General features: G+C 42.4%; 1 protein-coding gene and 1 pseudogene across 1 annotated transcript; one reads left to right on the top strand and one right to left on the bottom strand.

The window, feature by feature from the left end:
• Positions 1 to 1,770: 1,770 nt before the first annotated feature.
• On the top strand, positions 1,771 to 3,379 carry LOC102715236 (annotated as a pseudogene).
• Positions 3,380 to 8,398: 5,019 nt separating this feature from the next.
• LOC102714950 (ankyrin repeat-containing protein At5g02620-like) lies at positions 8,399 to 16,807 on the bottom strand. Its single transcript, XM_015840816.1, has 4 exons — positions 16,648 to 16,807; positions 10,357 to 10,980; positions 9,711 to 10,255; positions 8,399 to 9,353 (listed from the first exon to the last, which is right to left on the bottom strand). The coding sequence occupies exons 1-4, from the start codon at positions 16,805 to 16,807 to the stop codon at positions 8,610 to 8,612; spliced, it is 2,073 nt and encodes a 690-aa protein (XP_015696302.1). The 3' UTR covers positions 8,399 to 8,609.
• Between the last annotated feature and the right edge of the window lie 2,799 nt (positions 16,808 to 19,606).

Raw genomic sequence — 19,606 nt, 5'->3', positions numbered from 1 at the left:
AATTTGGTACTATGACGTACCGGTACTTCGAGATAGACTGAAAACAAACCTCTTGCAATACAATTGAATGTGTTGCCACGTATAAATTATAGGTGCGCCGGATGAGAACACCTCAAAGGTAAATGATTTTCAACCGGCACAATCAATAACCTGGAGTCATTGATGTTGGTTTTAAAACTGAATATAATCAATATGTTCCGGAAATCAAAGAAATAAAAACATGTGTCGTTTGTTGTCGAGCCAGCCAGCCCTAGACCACCTCGCGGCGAGGGCCAACATCACCCTCCCCTTCAACAACATGGAGGCACAAACACCATCATCGCGGGGCTGACGAGAAGGCGAGGATATATGTCAATAGGCCAGGCACCCCGGGGAATGCTAGGAGGCTAAAGGATAAGGATGGATGAATACTACAATTGCTCATGAATAATTAAGGTGCAGGGGCCAGTTAAAAGGCTCGACTTTATAACAAAGTGACACATATAGAACCGATAACTATATAATTTATTTTATCGTCGAACCAACCTTCACATCATCCCACCCTCCCACCACCACAACACCACAAAAGCTATTGGACTTAAAAAATAACTGATAGATTCGAGTATTGAGTTAAAAAAATAACTAATATATGTGTGGTGTTTAGTACGATACACTGCGGAGTTAAAATTTAACTAATGACAACATAAAAGGAATGTGTGTGTTTAGTGGTTGAGGAGTTAAAAACTGACTTTCATCCCCACTACCAGTGTGTTAGTTAAAAATTAACTCATATGTCTAGCATAGCATGTGTTGTGTTGTTCGATAAGTTAAACTTTAACTACGTAGTATAACAGCATAATGTCCATTCTTGGTGGTGGACGTGTCAGTTAAAAATAATCAATATGTGTGCAATGTGTTCTTAAGTTAAAAACTAACTCGCGTTCACTGGCTTATATTCGTGCTTTAGTAAGTTAAAATTTGACTGAAAGGAGTCAAAGCTTAACTCACTTTTTTCAACAAGCATCACGCAAGTAATTCAAAAGAATAATTAGCTTTTTCCACTCTTAGAAATGGCACTAGCATATTTGTCACTGGACCCACATGTCATAGACACATGAGGACCCACGTGTCATAGACAGCGGGTGGCAAATATGTAAGGTGTCATTTCTAAAAGTGGCAAAAAATTAAATCCCCCTAATTCAAAAGGTCAAAATTTAACTACAACGTGCAAATGTGGGGTGGTTGCTCTCTTGGTGGGTGGTGTGGGGTCTAGTTTGGTCGTGGTGTGTCACACGCTGTTTATTACGCAGCGCTCAACGCGTTGTAGAATCTAATTTTTCTATATATATATATATATATATAACAATATAATGGATAAAAATGGAAAATTAATTTTGTGAGTTTAATGTCCTGTCATATTTTGGTACGATGCATAATTTAAGAGCTAAGAACAGAAGAAATGCACCACCTAATGTTTAAAACCTTAATTGTGGACATAAAAGATATTTAGGGAGTTTTCACCAGTGGCATACACCAAAAATGGTTTTCGCAAATGAGTGGACGAGAAAATTACAAGCGACCGGTGAATAACCGACTGCATGCAAAAAGTGACCTAATAGATTGTTATATTATGCCCCGTCTGCAAAAAAGTCATTTTTATATGCATGACATAAAGTGGCATATCTGCTACAAACAAGAAGAGATAAGATCATATTTCCAACCTGCAATAATATTATCATTTGCTGCCATTAAATAACACCGAGACAGGTTCCCTCTCCAAACCAAGTAACCATGGCTTCTGCAGATTTCACTTCAGCAAACCATGGCCTCCCTCACCTAGCTATCTTCCCGTTCTTGTCGAAGGGCCACACCATACCGCTCATCCAACTCGTCAACTACCTCCGCCACCACCAGCTCGCCACCGTTACCTTCTTCACCACCCCGGGCAATGCTCCATTCGTCCGCAGTGGGCTGTTGTCCGGTGCCGGAGGAGACGACGACGGCGCCGTCGGCCGTCGCCGTCGTGGAGCTCGAGTTCCCTACCGACGTGCCGGGCATCCAGCCGGGGATCGAGAGCGCCGAGGGGCTCACTTCCATGGCTGCGTTCGTCGCCTTCGCGCACGCCGTGTCGCTGCTGCGGCCGCAGTTCGAGGCGTCCGTCGCCGCCATGCGGCCCCCGCCGCGCTTCATCGTCGCCGACGCGTTCCTGTACTGGACCAACGACTCCGCGGCCAGGCTCGGGGTCCCCAAGGTGTCCTTCCTTGTCACCTCCACGTTCGCGCACGTCATGCGGGAGCTGATAGTCCGCCATGACCCGTTCTCCCTTCTGCGGCCCAGGGCCACGGACGTCGTCATCGACGACGACATCACCCCACCGGCGACGCACTCGCAGACGTTCTCCGTGCCGGAGTTCCCGCGTGTCAGCCTACCGTTCGAGGAGCTGATGGTGGCGTTCAAGGACGCGTCGGCGTTCGGGCCGATGATGGAGCTTGACGGCAAGATGGGGAAGGCCATCGCGCAAAGCCATAGCCTGATCATCAACACGTTCCATGGCCTGGAGGCCCCCTACATCGAGTTCTGGGACGAGCATGTCCATCCCAGGGCATGGCCCATCGGCCCGCTCTGCCTCGCGCAGCCAGCGTTCGAGCCCGGCCCTACCCGGCCGCCATGGATGGAGTGGCTGGACAGCATGGCGGCCGCCGACCAGCCGGTGCTGTACGTCGCGCTGGGAACCTTGTCGGCGATCCCGGCGCTACAGGTCAAGCAGGTCGCCGACGGGCTAGACAGGTCGAGGCTGCACTTCCTTTGGGCGGCTCGGCACGACGGCGACGGCGACGGCGACGTCGATCTCGGCCGGGAGTTCGAGGAGCGCACCAAGCACAGGGGCCTCGTGGTGCGCGAGTGGGTGGACCAGCCGCGGATCCTGCGGCACCGCAGCGTGCGGGGCTTCCTCAGCCACTGCGGCTGGAACTCCGTGCTGGAGAGCGTCGCCGCCGGCGTGCCGCTGGCGGCCTGGCCGATGAACTTCGACCAGCCGTTCAACGCGAGGCTCTTGGTCGATGAGCTCAGGATCGCGGCCATGGTTTGGACCAGCGACAGCATCGCGCGGGGTTTCGTCACAGACGAGGAGATTTCGAGGGTCGTGGGGGAGTTGATGCTAGGAGATGTCGGTGTAGAGGCAGCCAGGAATGTCGCGAGGCTGTCAGCGTCGGCTAAGAAGGCCATGGATCAAGGAGGGTCGTCATGGACTGCAGTGAGGGAGATGATCAGTGAGTTCTGTAAAAACGAGTGTGCATAACTAAGTATAGATGGCCAGATAGGCAGCCCAGCAGGCACGGTGCAGGCATGATTGGGCCCATGCTGAAATCCGTCGGGCCGATCTACACACCGAACCGTGCCATGCCGGCCCACGGGCTGCATTGAAGGCACACAACCCAATAACAAATGAGCCGTGTCAGGCCGGCCCGAAGGCACAATGGTGTATCGTACTTATCCAATAAATAAGTCTATTTTTTCTCTCTCACATCTTTAGGTTGTGTGAATATGTCTATTTTTCCTCCTTCTTCTTTGGGTTATGTATTGTATAGCTAGAATAAATCCATTTTACGTACCTCTTCTTTTTGAGCAAGCCTTATATGACTAAATTAAGTACCACTTAATAATTCTTTTCTTTCATACTAATTGGATCGGACTAGCCCATCGTGCTAAGACATCAGTCCAAACACGGTCCAACTGTCGGGCTAGGCTGGCATGGGTTCGTAACCTATCGTGTCGTGCTTGGGCCAGGCCAAATGGCTATGATGTGGGCTGGTCGTCCGGCCTTGAGCCTTATGGCCATCTATATAATTATGGCATACCCTCTAATAGGTTATGGCATGATATGTGCTAGTTTATATAAATTGACACCTATATGACTTTTCCCTCTGCTTAATACATCCTTATAGAATTGTCATGCAGCCTAACTATCGCTACTTCGAATAAAAGCTTCCTTTTGAAGATATAGTTACTACAGATAGGAATGCACATAATTCTTCTCTATTATTCTCGAAATTGTGTTTCGAAGCACGTGTAATATTTGTCTGCAAATTATAGGTGAGTTCAGTCTTATTTGGGTAATATATTCACATTAGTGTTTAGTTCAACCAGTCATAATAGGCAAACTAACAAACCTCAAGATCTAGATTCCTCGTGTGGTGGCACACATGAAAACCACAAGTTTCTTCACCTGTTGTTGGATTGGGAAATCTAGGTAATGATATAGTTTTACATTTCTTAGTCTATTCTTATCACCTTTTAGCATGTATTGGTTCCATGCAGTGTCCAAAGCAAAAGTGAACGGTGAAAAGTCGTATATTTTTTTCTAAAATTGAGGTATTAAACATTGCTCTATTTAGTTACTATACACGTACGAGAATCCAATGAAACCTACGATATTAATATAGTGTAAGTTAACATGACTCATCCTATTTTACTGTTGTATGCAGTATAACATAAGTGTTGTTAGTGCGATTGTACGTGCTTGATGTAATTGTGTCAGGTCGACAAGCAACTTCAATTTTCTAAAAAGATAGCAGTTTCATGTCTCACTTGATTATTTTTTTTTCGTTTTATATTGACAAGATAGCATGCACAGCAAAATACGATATCTAAGTTTATTTAGAACAACATCCTGTTCTATTGCACCTGAGGATATGTATGGATAAAAGATCTAATTCGCTTCACTGCCTTCATTTGATTAGAGCATTTCCAACAGACAACCCAAATTAGACTCTCCAAATACCTATTTAGCTACTCTCTATTTCATTTGGCCATTCAAATTCGTTTTCACTCCAATAATCTCTCTATCCACGCTCTCTATTCTGAATCTATGACAGCTGGACCCCACGTGTCAGTATCTTGTTCTCCTCCTCTCCCTCTTTCTCTTTCTCTCTCTTTCTTTTTTCTTTCTTTCTCTTTCTCTTACCTTTTCTTCCTCTCTCTCACGGCCCGAGGCAGTCAGCGGTGCCGGCGCGGGGAGCCATGGCACCAGCGTTGGGAGGAGGCCAAGGGCATAGGCGGAGGCCGGCGATGGGTGGTGGACGACGACGAATGCAATGCTACTCCCCTCAATCAATCAAGCTTGCTCTGCCGAGCAACCACCAAGACAGAGCCTAGATTCTACTATCTTGATCTCTTCCGATCCGAAGATGAGACTGAATCTTCACAAGGGTTCTTGGACAACCACATCCTTTGGTTAGTCTCATATCACAATTCTTAACTTTTGAACATTCTCAACTCCACTCACTAACAACACACAAGCTTTAGAATACAAAGAGAGAGAAGTCAGTGGGAGTTTAGCCTTCAAAAGATACAACACAAAAATACATGTGGCTACATCCTATGACAAATGATCTTCAATTTTCTCTTCAAGGCTCTTAAACAATTGTTTAGCTTCTCAGGGTAAGGGGTAGGAGGAACAAAAGTCTCTCAAGGAGTCTAGCAAATCAAGTGTATATATATAGGCCAAAACCAAAACAACTAGCCGTATGTGACCATTTTGTAAAAACAATTGATTTGCATAGAGTCAGACAATCCATTTCTTTACAACTTCTTAATGGTCATTTACCAAACAATCATTATATCTTAAAGATCCAGACAGTCTAACTCAATCCAGACTATCCGGTATACTCAAGCACTTCGTTGAAAATTGTCCGACAAAACTAAGACAAAGCATTGTTAGACTGTCCGACTTACGCCCAAATATCCGACTGAAGGTGATTGCACCGATAACTATCTAAAATCACCTAGACAATGGCTTAGTCGGACTGTCCAACTTGGATCTGAAATGCCCTTATCAACTCAACTGAATTGTCCTGCATCACGGAGATTCTCGTGTTGCTTCTTAGGCCGGACTATCCTACTTCGTCCTAGAAAATCCTACTACATGTAATTTCAGGCAACTTGATTTTCTATCTTTCAAACTTTGCTTAATTTGCTTTCACTTCAACTCTTTTGCTCTGAGGGTTATTTTTATCCACTTTGCAACTTTAAGAAAACTAATGCATGCTTATCACTCATGACATATAAATATCCCTAGTAGTGGTGACAGTGAATCTGCCACCCCACTGCTTTCTACAGTTCTTTTGTAAATTAGCCCATGATATTTCCTGATATTATGGAATAGTCCATATTTGGTTCAAACAGAGTGATATTAATATAGTTGAGAAAAAATACTATAACATTTTGTGATATATTTCCATAGCAAAGCATGGGTATTTTGCTAGTCACTCATGAAATACATTAGTCCTGTAATCATTCTCAATTAGCCAAAACCGACTTAAGGGATTACATGCATTTCTAGGTTGAATCATACTTAGATCGACTTATTTGGCTTTTCTTATCTGAGTACAATTTTCTTTTTCTACCATATAGTTTCCGAAGTATTCCCTCTATTCCACATTATAATACTTTCTGGCATTCGTAGCACTATTACAGGAATGATTTTTTGGACACTGACCCCTTTTATTTCCAGGCGGACCATAAGTGGCGCCGCCTGGAAAAATCGGCAAACCGGCGTCGGCCATTACTCGCACGGGAAGATACATTTTCCTATGCGGTCATCTTAACTCAACCACACTGGATAATCGCATTATCCCGTGTGGTTGGGTTAAGACGACCGCATGAAAAATGCATCTTCCCCTGCGGTCGTTTTAAGATGCCCGCACGCGACGATGCGCGCCTATAAAAATTCCAGCCCGACCGCTACCTTTCCTTCTCGTCCTCGTCGCTACCGCCTCCTCTCCTCCTCGCCCTCACCGCCGCCGATGCCTAGATCCATCGCCATGACTTCTACCCCAAGCCACCTCTCCTCCTCCCACTCGCTGCCGCCGACCTCCCCCCTCCGCTCCCCCTCGCCCACGACATCGACGATGCCGCCAGCCTTCACGACAAAGCCGCCGCTGATCTCCTCCACCAAGAAGCCGCCGACCTCCTCCCCCTCAACGCCGGGCTCCATGAGACCTCCTCTCCCAAGACGCCGGCCTCCACCAAGCCGCCGCCGCTAGCCTCCTCCATGACCGCTGCTAGCGTCCACGATGTAGCCACCTCCAATATCCTCCACCAAGAAGCCACCGGCCTCCCCCCCTCGGCATCGGGCTCCATGAGACCTCCTCTCCCAAGACGCCGGCCTCCACCAAGCCGCCGCCGCTAGCCTCCTCCATGACCGCTACTAGCGTCCACTATGCAGCCGTCGCCAATATCCTCCACCAAGAAGCCACCAGCCTCCTCCCCCTCGGCGTCGGCTTCCACGACGCCGCCGGCCTCCTCCCCCAAGCCATCAGCCTCCCCCTCCCCAAGCTGTCGACCTCCTCCCGCTCAGCGCCACCGGCCTCCACCAAGCCGCTACCGGCACCGACCACATCGGCCAATTTAATATTTGTACAAATTGTGAGATGTGGTATTTACAAATGTTCATCTTTTGATGTGTGAGATGTTAATTTTTTCAAATTGTGAGATGTTGTATTTGCTATATGCAAAAGTTGTGACATATGAAACTTGGGACTTAGGGTGATATGTAAAACGCCTAGCATGTGCTAGGCCAAACGCACGGGATAGAACATGCTAGTCAAATGGGATAATCCATTATCCCGTGTGGTCGATATAACGGAACCGCACGGGATAATGGATTATCCACACAGGTGGATGTCCACTCGTTGCTTGCATGCCATCTAAATAGTCATCAAAAAAATATAAAAACATTTGACAAGATAGATAATATGAGTTATATCACTCCATAAACATGCAAGTTTAAATTCAACTTATATAAGTTGTAGCAAAAATAACAAAAACAATTATGAATATGCCTATACTTAGTTTCAGTTTTGTTTTTTTTGCTACAACTGGTACAAGTTGAATTTAAATTTGCATGTCTGTGGAGTGATATAACTCATATTAATCTATTTTGTCAATTTTTTTTAATATTTTGATAACTATTTATATAGCATGCAAGCATATGAGTGGATGCTAAAAACTGTTTCCCATGGTATTCTGGGGGACTCATTACTTTTTGTATATAAGGTATGTCATATCTAGAACACTGATATTGTGATAAAATTTGAGTGCTAGAAATGCTTATGTTTTGGAACAGAGGGAATAGTTTATTTAAAAATAATTAAAAAATAAAGAAAATCTAGCCATGAATTTTGCATGGGCCACCCAGCTAGTTAGTTGGTTTGCCCTTCTGTAACATGCGAAGATTTTAGTTGTTGGTTCAAGCCCTCCAAAAGTTTACGTTTTTTGTGATCTATCTAAACTTATGTTTAAATATTTATTTTCTGTGTTTTTTTAATTCTCTATTTTACACGGTGAATTCTTATGATATTCCTACGATTTTTCTTATTCGTAATGTTTTCCAATACTGTGTTCTGAACGAGCACTAAAGCATTATACATTTGGTAAGTTCATTGGTACAAATAACATGGAAGAAAATAAAATTCTGATGGCCCGCTCAGCGCTAACCAGAGTGTGACCATCCGAACAACAATTTAAATTGCGAATGCAATGCAAGAAAAAACGAATACAAATTAATTTAACCCGATCGATGTCATGTGAATCCCACAGAGAAGTTTATCACAAAGATGAGTGCATAAGCATCAACTCTTCTGCCTCAGCTGAGCGATGTAAGCAACCAGAAATATGAGGCCATACACCCAGAAAAGCTTCACCAGGTTCCATCCCAGCGTGACGACGAAGTTGGTGAGCCGCCATGACGTCCAGCCCAGGCGAGAGCTCGTGGAAGGCCGCAGGTCCCAAGAACGGGAGAAGCCGAACCTGCGATACATCACCCGCACAAGCCTGAAGTCGTGCGCGAGCGGCACGTTCCCGTAGAGCACCAGGACGGCGGTGGCGGCGGCGACGATGGCGATGGCGCTCGCGGAGACCTCCCACATCACCACCGACACGCCGAACGCGAAGGCCACGATGACACTCTTGAGCGCGACGTGGAAGAGCCACACGGAGCGCCGCGCGTAGGCGCAGCGGACGAGCGGATCCACGTTCCGCCGGTTGCCGTACTCGGCGAGGCTGAAGGTGGCCGCCACGGAGAAGTAGAAGGCGAACATGTCGGCGACGAGGAAGACCTTGAAGCCGTAGAGGGCGCCCAGGGCCGGCGTGGCTTCGCCGGTTTTGTACGACCCCGGCATGGTGAACGCCGCGGCGAACGTCAGCGTCGCGATCAGCGCCGACGCAACCAGCACGCTTTCGGTCGACTCCGCCAGCTTCGCCCCGTGTTCTTGCCTCTTTTCGGAGTTGTTAGCGCTGATGAACTCGTCGTGTCGACGAGGACTGAATTGAGCTCCGGAATGAGCTAATGCCCTAATCATCCATTCTGTCGGGTTCTGTCAAAAAGAAAAAAAAATCGAAGTGTCAGATGCTCTAGTCTTCGGTTATCACGATAATTTTGAAAAGTTATGAAGCCGACAGAGTGCGATTATCGCGGCGAGAAACAGTCAAAAACCATGATAATCGCGCTCTGCTCTGAGGCGGCTTTAGAGCTCTCCGCGGTAAGGCAAACCTTACTATTAATAGTTCTTAAAATATTTACTTTAAAAGTAAGCATGGAGACTTTATGTGTAGACAATCTTGAAAGATAATTCAATAAGATTTGTTAATCTTTTTTATAAATATTATAACACCATATATTTTTTTTTAAAAAAACAAGTACCATATAACCGGGGGAGTAACTTTCTGAATACCTGAGGAGAGGCAAAGGGATGCTCCACTTTTATCTTGCTCGCAAGATCGAGTGGTGTGTAGCCCTCCATGTTGACATGGTTGAGCTCCACATCCCTCTTCCCCAAGAGATGGCCGAAGATGAACTTGTCTCTCTTCTTGACTGCCAGATGCAACGCAGTATTTCCATCACCGTCCTTCATATTCAGAGAGTCCTTGAAAATTCCTGTCGGCTCATCGCACACGAACTTGACTACGTTGCACTTGCCATTCTCAACGGCGATGTGAAGCAACGTCCTACCATGAGCATCACGCAGCGTGGCACAAGACAGATCTTTCTTCACCAGCGAGTAGATTGGATCCATTACGCCAACAGAGGCAGCGATGTGTATGGGGTACATCCCGTTCTTGTCTGGCCTCCTCCCGGTGCGACCTGTGTCTCCATCAAGCAGAGAGCTTGTTATACCCTTAACTCCAACTGATGCTGCGAAGTGAAGAGGTATGTTGCCGGAACAGTCAGCTTTCGTCCTGAGAGGACTGCTTCTCTCTACAATTATCCGCGTAAGATCTGCGATCGATCGAACACAAAAATGTCAAGTAAAAAACCATTAACTTTTTTTACTAAGTGTGTTACATGCATGGTTGGTGACATGGTGTTGACTCTCTTGCCTGCACTTCTCAAAGCGGCAGCGTGTAGTGCATTTTGTCCATTCGGTCCATCATAGGACAGATCATCACCGAAGGCTGAGATTAGGTTCTCAACAATGTCGCTGTAACCTAACAAGACGGCGAGGTACAGCGGAGGCATGCCATGGATGTCCGGAACACGCGCCAGGCCGCGGTCTTCCCGCCCCAAACGCTCCAGCTCACCGTCGTCCCGCTGCCTCACCGCTCTGTGCAGCTCCGTCTCCCATTCCCCGTTCATCTTCTCCACGATTTCCTTCCCCCTTGCAGCACCAGCATCGCTCGCCGATTGATCGCTTTCGCGTTCCAGGTGAAGGAGATGCAAGACCATGTTGCTGTGGCGAGCCTTCGCTGCACAGTCCAGGGCTGTCTCGTCGTCGTCGTTTCGTTCCAAGAGGAGTGTCTTGTCCTTCTCGTGGATCGCCATGGCGCAATCCCTGTGGTTCTGTCTGTCCCCGCTGGCTGCCACCACATGGAGCAGAGAGCCTCCGTCCGGTGAAATTTTTCGTAGGAATCCAGGATTGATTTGATGCATCTCAGGATCATCGTAAGCTGGATCTCTATCACCAATTCTCGCTTCGGTCACCTGGCTGTGCCCAACAAAGATAGCTAGATATAAATCATTCAATTTAGGAGTAGTTTTGAAAAACATGTTAACAATATGGTATTTTGAAATTTTGCACTAAATATAAAAGCCCATAGAACTTGTCATTTTTTTCTCACAAGACTCCCTTCTAATACCTTTCTGCTACTCACATAATTCAAGTCTTTGGCTATATTAGAATAAATCTTGTATCTGACTTATGTCCATTGGCCTTTAGACACCTCTTTTCGGCAGCATACTAAAATGGTTGGTCCTCTTTCGACTCACCGTTTGGATTAGGATGGGCAAATCATCAGCTCCCTATCTGATGAGATGAGAATCATCAAATCTCCGAAACAACCACTTATATTTTTGGAAATACCTAACCTTCATTTGACAAAAAAAAAATCCATCCTCAAATCTTACAGATTATGGACGATAGGATTTGCTTCGTGATTCGTGCTCTAGTGTCCTTTTCCTCTATCTCTGGGGACATCATCTTCTCCAGCACCGACAACATTCCCAAACTCCTAGAGAGGGCCTTTAAGTTAGTATTGGATTGGCGGCAAAGTACTAGGAGGTAAAGGGGGGCTTCGGGCTTAGAGCAAGTTCAATAGTATAGCCAACTACTAGTTCTAATTCATCTATAACCAATCTAATAGCTAATTCATACAATAGTTACCTACAAAATATCAGTACATGGTCCCACATGTCATAGTCATATTTTATCTTGGAACCCGTGTGCAGCTGGCTACAAATTAGTAGCCCACCTCTCTTCTCTCTCTTCTTATCTCTTTAAAATATGCTTATAGCTGGCTTATAGCCTGCTATTGTACCTGCTCTTAGAGGGATCAGCGGTGGGCGGTGGACATGGACAGGGACAAGCATAACGAGAAGGGTGAGGGGAGAGGGTAAGTAGTGGTGTCTTCAATGACGTGGATTGGCCAGAGACTAAGAAGACGATAGGATGGGACACCTCACCAACATGTCACTTGGGAAGGAGGAAAGGTAGGGAGGGGAGAGCATGGGGAGGAGAACGGTTGACGGGGCCTCACCGACACTATTGGCACATTCTGGCACTAATGAGAATGGGGTGACATGCTAGTCGAGAGAAGCAACGTAGCATCGAGCTAATAGTAGGATAAGTGAGGGTGGACATGCAATGGTAAGGTAGAGTTTGTGTGGCAGCACAAATTTCAAAGCAATTTGTACCATCCAAAACTGATTGATATGGGGATGCATTTTCTTGCAAATTTTACCTAGGCAATCCCTGAAGTTGCACCTTTTGATTAACAGAGACCTGAATAAATTCCGATCAGAGTTCTATGTCACTACAGCCACTTTATAATTTTGCACCTTTTGAACTTCTCAAAATACTGACTAAATATATAGTTTGGCTTTAATACATTTCAAATGCAAAATATATAAAATTTAGGCTATCCTTGGTATACCCCTGAGTTTTACACACTCCTCTGTGTGCCCCCTCAATATTTGTTTTAATCCATTCTATTTTCTTGTTGTTAGTTAACCACTAGTTGACCATTAAATTAATAGGGTAAACAATTGGGTTTACCCATCAAAATGTAAAAATATATAAATTTGTATAATCTATCTTTAGAAATATACTAATTTATTTTGTGACTGTCATACGAGTAAGTATTATTTTGCGCAGCATTTTTAAATAGTAAGAATAACAACTTGCATTTATTTTCGATAAGATATACTACATGTAGAAAATCTGTCGTACTGCATCACAAAGTATGTTACAGATACTTTTTAATAAAAAATATAAATAAAATTTGTATCATTATCGATATTGATCTTTGCGTTGAATAAATAGCTTGCATAATAAAATCATGAATAATAGTCGGATGCAAGAAAATTATACAAAATCAACCATGTAGATGTAGTCCATAATATTCTATATTTTTCTTCCATTGATATGGGCAAAATTGACTTAAATGAATTAAACGGTCAAATAATGGCAATGGATAGAAAAGGTATGTAAGGGATGAAACAAAAAAAATCAAGGGCAAACAATAGAGTAATTAAGCATAACTTATGAGGGATCAGTTAACGTTTCGGGGACACAGAATGAATTTTCTCATGAAAAAATACGATCACTTGTGTGCTCTATAAAAAGACACATAACTGAAAAATTCTTTTATGAAGATAAGATAAATGAGTAGTCTTTTTTGTCCTAAGATAAGGAAAATGCATGCGCCCTGTATATAATAAATAGCATGCTCTGCTTATACTTAGTTTTTTTTCAATAAGAAAATGTAACGTGCACGAGGTGCACGGTCCAAAGCAAGCTGCACATAAGTTTACGTGCCCTATATTCATCTATCATTTTCTCCACTGTCACGAACAGACTATGGTCTATGCTTCTTGGAACAAGGCATGCCATTCACGATGAAAATGATTAATTAATCTCAAGGTATTTCACCTATGACCTATCCTCTTTTCTTAACTGCATCTACATTTTGGTTTGTTTGCAACATGATAATTAAGGGTTCCCCTTTGATTAATAGGAAAGACAAATAAGTTTTATAGAATTTAAATCCTGTTAAAAAAAGTCCTATGCGTTCCTATAAAAAAATTAAAACTTAACGATCAAATAGAATTATGGAATAGGTCAAGATAAAAACATGTTGGAGGAAAGTTTAACCTCATGGAAATTTCCAACCAATTTCTCTCGTCTAATTCCTATGGTATAGGTACATTCAAAGGACGTACTTTCGCTTTCTTGCCTGCTGATAATTTTTCTATTTATAGGCTAGCTATGCAGTCAAATATTGAATTTCAATTTTATAATAGTAGCTCAATTTATGAAGATATAGCTTTTAAATAGGAAACAAACATTATAATAACACAGAAAAAGCCAACAAAAGAGCTTGTTCATAGAAGGGAAAACCTAAGCAATTAACCAAATGGACCGGCGCAAGATATGCAGAAAGCCAAGGACAACTCGCGAACGCTCTGTTGTGGTTCAAGAATTAAACGGAAAATATCTTAATAGGCCACTCATAAAAAACAAAAGAAACCGATAATCAACAGTATGAATGTGTTTCAAGAGAATATGCAACACGAGAAATTTTATGGTTGTTGATAAAATATCTAGAGGCACGTAAATTTTAACAAACATGATCTAGGCAAAATTTCAGTGTTCTGTTTCTTGGAACCCCATATGTGTTTTCCTTATTTCCCCAAATTAACAGTGCGTTTGGGAAGTTTTTGAACCTGGTTTTCTTCTCAAGAACCGTGCCCAATCTCATCATAAATCAGAACAGGAACTTCCTTTTGTCTTTTAAGATTGACGACCTTGAAATATTATACTACCTCCGTCTTTTATAAACATTTGACCGTTTATTTTATTCAAATTGTTTTATAAGATATGAAAAACTATATATATGCATAAAGGTATATTTAACAATAAATAAAATGATATGAAAATAATTAATAATTATATAAATTTTTTAAATAAGATGAATAGTCAAACGTGTATAAAGAAGTCGACATCAATGGAGGGAGTATGTTTTTCTTCCATTGATACGAGCAAAATGGACTTCTCAAATGAACAAACGGTCAATGCATGGAAATGATACGTAAGGGGTTAAAATAAAAAATCATAGGAATGGACCAAAAGTCAACTACACGGGGGAGATCAGTTGACTTTTTAGGGACGTGGAATGAATTTTTCTCAATATAAAAATACTACTGTATCACTTATGTGCTCTAGGAAAAGGAAAAGACACCTAGCTAACTGATTTTTCTTCGATGAAGATAAGATAAATTAGTTGTCTTTTCTTGTCATAAGATAAGGAAAGTGCACGTGCCCTGTATACTGTAGCGTGTGCTCTGATTATACTGTGTTTTTGTCAATAAACAAAATGCAACGTGCACAAGGTGCATGGTCCAAAGCAGCCTGCAAATAAGTGCACGTGCCCTGTAGTATTCATCCATGGTTTTACATCACACTGTCGGTTTAGAGTTGTAAGTCAAAATTTAAATTTTTAAGTTTAAATTTAAAGTTAATTTTAGGGTTTTCTCATTAAAGTTTATTTTCTATCATTGACTTTTATCTCGCTAAGAATATGTATATAAAATTTTTATTTACAAACTATTTTACTGAATTTTATTTTTCATCATTGACTTTTAGATCGCTAAAGTTTTTATTCATAAATTATTTTTTATGAAAAAAGCTAAATAATCACACCTTTGCTTCATGGAACAAGATATGCCATTGACAATGAATATGATTAATTAATTTCACGGTATTTCACCTATATATGGCCTATTCTCTTCTAGTAGCTACATCTACTGTTTGGTTTGTTTGCAACATGACAAGGGTTCGCCCTTTGATAGGAAAGACAAAGAAGTTTTATGGAATTTATATCCCCTTAAAAAATTCCTATGTGGTCGTATCAAAAAAATTAAGACTTCGACGATCCAATAAAATTATGGAATAGCCCAAGACAAAAATATTTTGGAGGAAATTAACCTCATGGAAATTTCCAATCAGCTTCTTTTATCAAACGCCTATGTTTTTCCAACAGTACATTCAAACGGTATATTCAAACGGCTATTTCTATATTTTCATGTGTTCAATTGTTGTTTTATACTCTGCTCCTTCCAAAACCCTTTTTTTTCCTTTCTCTGTTCTAGAGGTACCCTAAATATTAGTATAGTATAGTAATAATTTTATAAAGTTAAGCTTAAATTCCTGTGCCAGAATTGAAGGACTTACCTTGGCTTTCTTGTCTTCTGATAATTTTTCTATTTACAGGCTAGGTATGCCGTCAAATATTGAAATTCAATTCTATACTATTAGCTCGATTTATGATGACATAGCTTTTAAATAGGGAAAAACAGTATAAGAAAACACGAAAAATCTAAGAAAGGCGTTGAGGAATTAATCAGAGAAGGAAAAGGCTAAGAAATTAACCATATGGACCGCCGCAAGATACACAGAAAGAAAAGAAAAACTCGCAATCGCGCTGTTGTTGTTGACGAATTAAACATAAAATATCTTAACATGCCACTAATAAGAAAAACCCAAGAAAAACCGACAATCAGCAGTATGAATGCGAGTAGAGAAACCAACAAATCAGCAGTATGAATGCGAGTTCTTTATTTCGAGGGAATTATATGCAACAGTGAAAATTTTATGGCTGTTGAAAAAAAAAATCTAGAGGTACATAAATTTGAACAGTAAATTCTAGCACTTTGAGGTACTTAGTTATCACTCTAGAAAAATACGGTAACTCAAGATATCTTCTAATTATAATTAAAGAAAGCTCAACTAAGAAGCAAAATTTCAGTAATGCCGTCGCAAGGGTTTTGTTTCTTGGAACCCCATATGTGTTTTCCCGATTTCCCCAAATTAACAGTGTGTTTGTTTGTGAAGTTTTCGACCCTGGTTTTCTTCTCAATAAATGTGCCAAATCTCATCATAAATCGAAACAGGAACTTCCTGTCCTCTTTCAAGATTGACGACCTTGAACGAAAAATTCTATAAGCATGAACAAATCAAAACATCATACAATATATAGCGTAGTGTTGCTACCAGAAAAGAAATTAAGGAGAAAAAAAAAAGAAAAGGAAAAGAGAGAAGGCTTGCCTGCTGAAGCTGGAGCTGGAGGAGCTGCAGGAGCTACGGGGTTCCTGTGGAGTGGAAATCCTACTGTTACTGGCTGCCCTGACGGCGGCCGGAGCGCCGCCGGCGGTGACCTGCTCGCCGCCGGCTTCGACGCCTTGCAGCAGCTGCCGCAGGAGGGCAACATTTCCTAGGCGTGCAGCTTCTGTGAGCTGCTCCTTCAGCGACGACGACGACGACTCTGAACTCGACATGATCGAGACTGCTTCTAGAGGTCGATCGAGGGTTCATGTATTTATATAGCCTATTGCCTCACTTTTCAAAATCCCCATCCTGGACAGTTTAACTTGTGGTGCAACGAAGAACAGGGCTGCCTTCACCGGTTCGATCACCCTAGCTTTAATTGTCATGACCACTGTTTTGTAGCATACTGAAAATCTCAGATGGAAGAGTTGTGAAGAAAACGAAATTTTCAAATAGGTTGTTTGAATACGTTTTAGGTTTTCCATCACCACCACCATCGCCATCATCATCATTATAAATGGGGAATATTCCACTGTATTTCGGCATGTTGGTGGAAAGTACAGTATATATATAATAATTAGCTCTGACTTAAGTATCCTTGGGAGGAACACCAACTGCAAAGCAAGGTCATGCACCTAGGGTGGTGTTTACATGGAAGCTTCATAAATCATAAGACAATCATCAACTTGAATAAGCATCACACAAGTTGTATCCACCTAGCTTCAGCCTGCTCAACAACGGTTACACCTTAACTAGTAATCCATATATTTTATATCACAAGATGTTTTGATTTTTTTTAAGTCAAACTATTTTTAGTTTGATCGAATTGATAGAAAAAATATAGCAATATTTTAGCATAAAAATATTATCAAATTATAATCAATATTCTATTTAATAAAACTAATTTGGTGTCATGAATGTTGACATATTTTTTAAAAAAATTAGTCAAACTTAAAAGGATTAAAAGATTGATTTTAACGTCTTTGTAGCAGCAGGGAAATCGAAAACTAATAAAGACAAACACTGTTAAAACGTCAGATACGCATGTTTCTCAATTCCTTTTTTTTTCCCCAATCGCCATAACAAAACCAGCGAATTAAGCAAGAGCAACAAAGAAAAGGAAGAAAAAAAAATCAACCCGTAGCTGACGTGGATTGTCTGACGTGATGAAACTAGGTCACGCGCACGCGTGCAGTTCCTTTCTAGGCTCCAGCTGCCAACATCCCACAAACGACAACCCAATGTTTATCTCCTAACCAATCGATCGCTCTCCTCAATTTCAAGCCCATTCGGCCCAAGAAAAAAAAATGTGTGGCCAGAGCTGTCTGAAATATTGTGTCAATTCGTAGTACAACTTCTCAAGATCAAAGGGAGTCACTAAGTTAATGCACAAATGAAAAGGTTAAGTAAAAAAAAATTACTCCGCCCCTATTGAAAACTTTCTCTTCTTCCTGCTTGACCATGCATCGATATTCATGCTGCCTAGGTCCTGTGTATCTGTTCCTCAAGAGTTGGTCCACATCGCACCAGTGCACAGCGGGAATTGTCTGCTGGGCAGTGGCCGTAGCTAACATGTGGGCACTATATGCAGTGGGCCCATATGTCACCCTCTCTTACCACACAACAGTAAGAATAGAGGATCCATATCCACCAGGGCAGTGTTCCCAAAGCTCAAACTAAGAAGATGGATCAGTGGATCTACAATATGTTAGGACTTGTTTTTTCGGACTTTGGATTTTTGTTTTTGGTAGGGATTTTTTGTTGGGGGAGTGGTTCTGGACTTTGATTTCTTTCTGTTATTAGATTCATGCCATTACAAATTTAATAGTATAGAAAAATATCATTAAAATTTCTTTATTTGCATAGATACCGCTACAAATTTTGAAGAATCGCTTGGACGCCACTATCTACACCAAAATCGGGTTTCTTGACCATAGTTCACTATCAATATCTCGTATTGATAGAAATGCCCTCGTGTGTCTATAAGGAGGGCGCCGATAGGTGAGCCATTCTATTCACCATTTCCCTGATCCATTCCTAACCCTAGGAGAAGGAGGCGGTTGTAGCGGCACCGACGACGGCATCTAGCGGTGGCGAAAGCAGGGCATGCACTCACTGGTGACAGGAAAGGGGATTTACTCGTTGCATTCACCGAACTCTCCAATCCAGTGTTAACCCTAGTTGAAGGTGGCAGGTTTGGTGGTGGCAACAATGATGTCTGGGAGTAGCGACAGCATCCATGAGCACGAGGCGTAGAGGAATGGACTCGCTGTCGGGGATAGGTGATGTAACCGGAGGGGTGGACCCCATGCCTAGTGCCGCGATGGATAAGGAGCAATAAGACACAAGGTAAGCAGTTGTAATGTAGGAATTTTTTGGTCGATTCGATGTGGTTGTTTGACTCGCTCGATAGGTTAAATTGGCATAACAATAGGAATTGGCATTGTTTTCATCCATATGCTAAGGTTATGTGTCGAGAGATTCCGAGAGTAGGCGAATGTATACTAAGGGCTATGTGCGTCGATTAGATGTGGTTGTTTGACTCGATAGGTTAAATTGGCATTCCAATAGGAATTGGCATTGTTTTCATCCATGCTAAGATTATGTGTCGAGAGATTCCGAGAGTAGGCGAAGGTATACTAAGGGTTATGTGCAGAAGTGGGATGTTAAGTATGGTATTTTTTTCGCTGAACTTGTTGATGTTAAGTTTAGGCTTAGAGTTAAGTTGGAGCAAGCAACAGACTCTTACAGTGTGCCATTTGAATAAGGTGTTCAATGAGGATGTTAGGATTATTGCTGAATCACAACTGGTCGATATGTTTGAGATGTACAAGGATAAAATGCATGCTGAATAGACTCCTATAGTGTATTATGTGATCATAACGCTAAAACCATAAAACTGCCACCATAGCGTAGCCTTTGTATGTTCTTACACCTATTCAACCTAGGCAGTTTGCATCTACATCTAAAGTGCTAGATTCCAGTGAACCCGCAGCCAAATAAGCAGATAATACATTGCCTGGTGCGTT

The sequence above is a fragment of the Oryza brachyantha genome, chromosome 9, assembly GCF_000231095.2.
Source record: "Oryza brachyantha chromosome 9, ObraRS2, whole genome shotgun sequence".
Lineage (NCBI taxonomy): Eukaryota > Viridiplantae > Streptophyta > Magnoliopsida > Poales > Poaceae > Oryza > Oryza brachyantha.
The sequence above is the reverse complement of the archived record's forward strand: the minus strand, read 5'-3'. Positions and strand labels throughout refer to the sequence as shown.

What these genes read in the sequence shown, in the direction of transcription:
- LOC102714950 (XM_015840816.1), bottom strand. Translation starts at nt 16,807, where the DNA reads ATGTCGAGTTCAGAGTCGTCGTCGTCGTCGCTGAAGGAGCAGCTCACA. An exon ending in GGCCGCCGTCAGGGCAGCCA is followed by an intron (nt 10,981 to 16,647) that starts GTAACAGTAGGA and finishes ATTTATATCTAG; the next exon opens with CTATCTTTGTTGGGCACAGC. An exon ending in ATCCCTTTGCCTCTCCTCAG is followed by an intron (nt 9,354 to 9,710) that starts GTATTCAGAAAG and finishes TCTTTTTGACAG; the next exon opens with AACCCGACAGAATGGATGAT.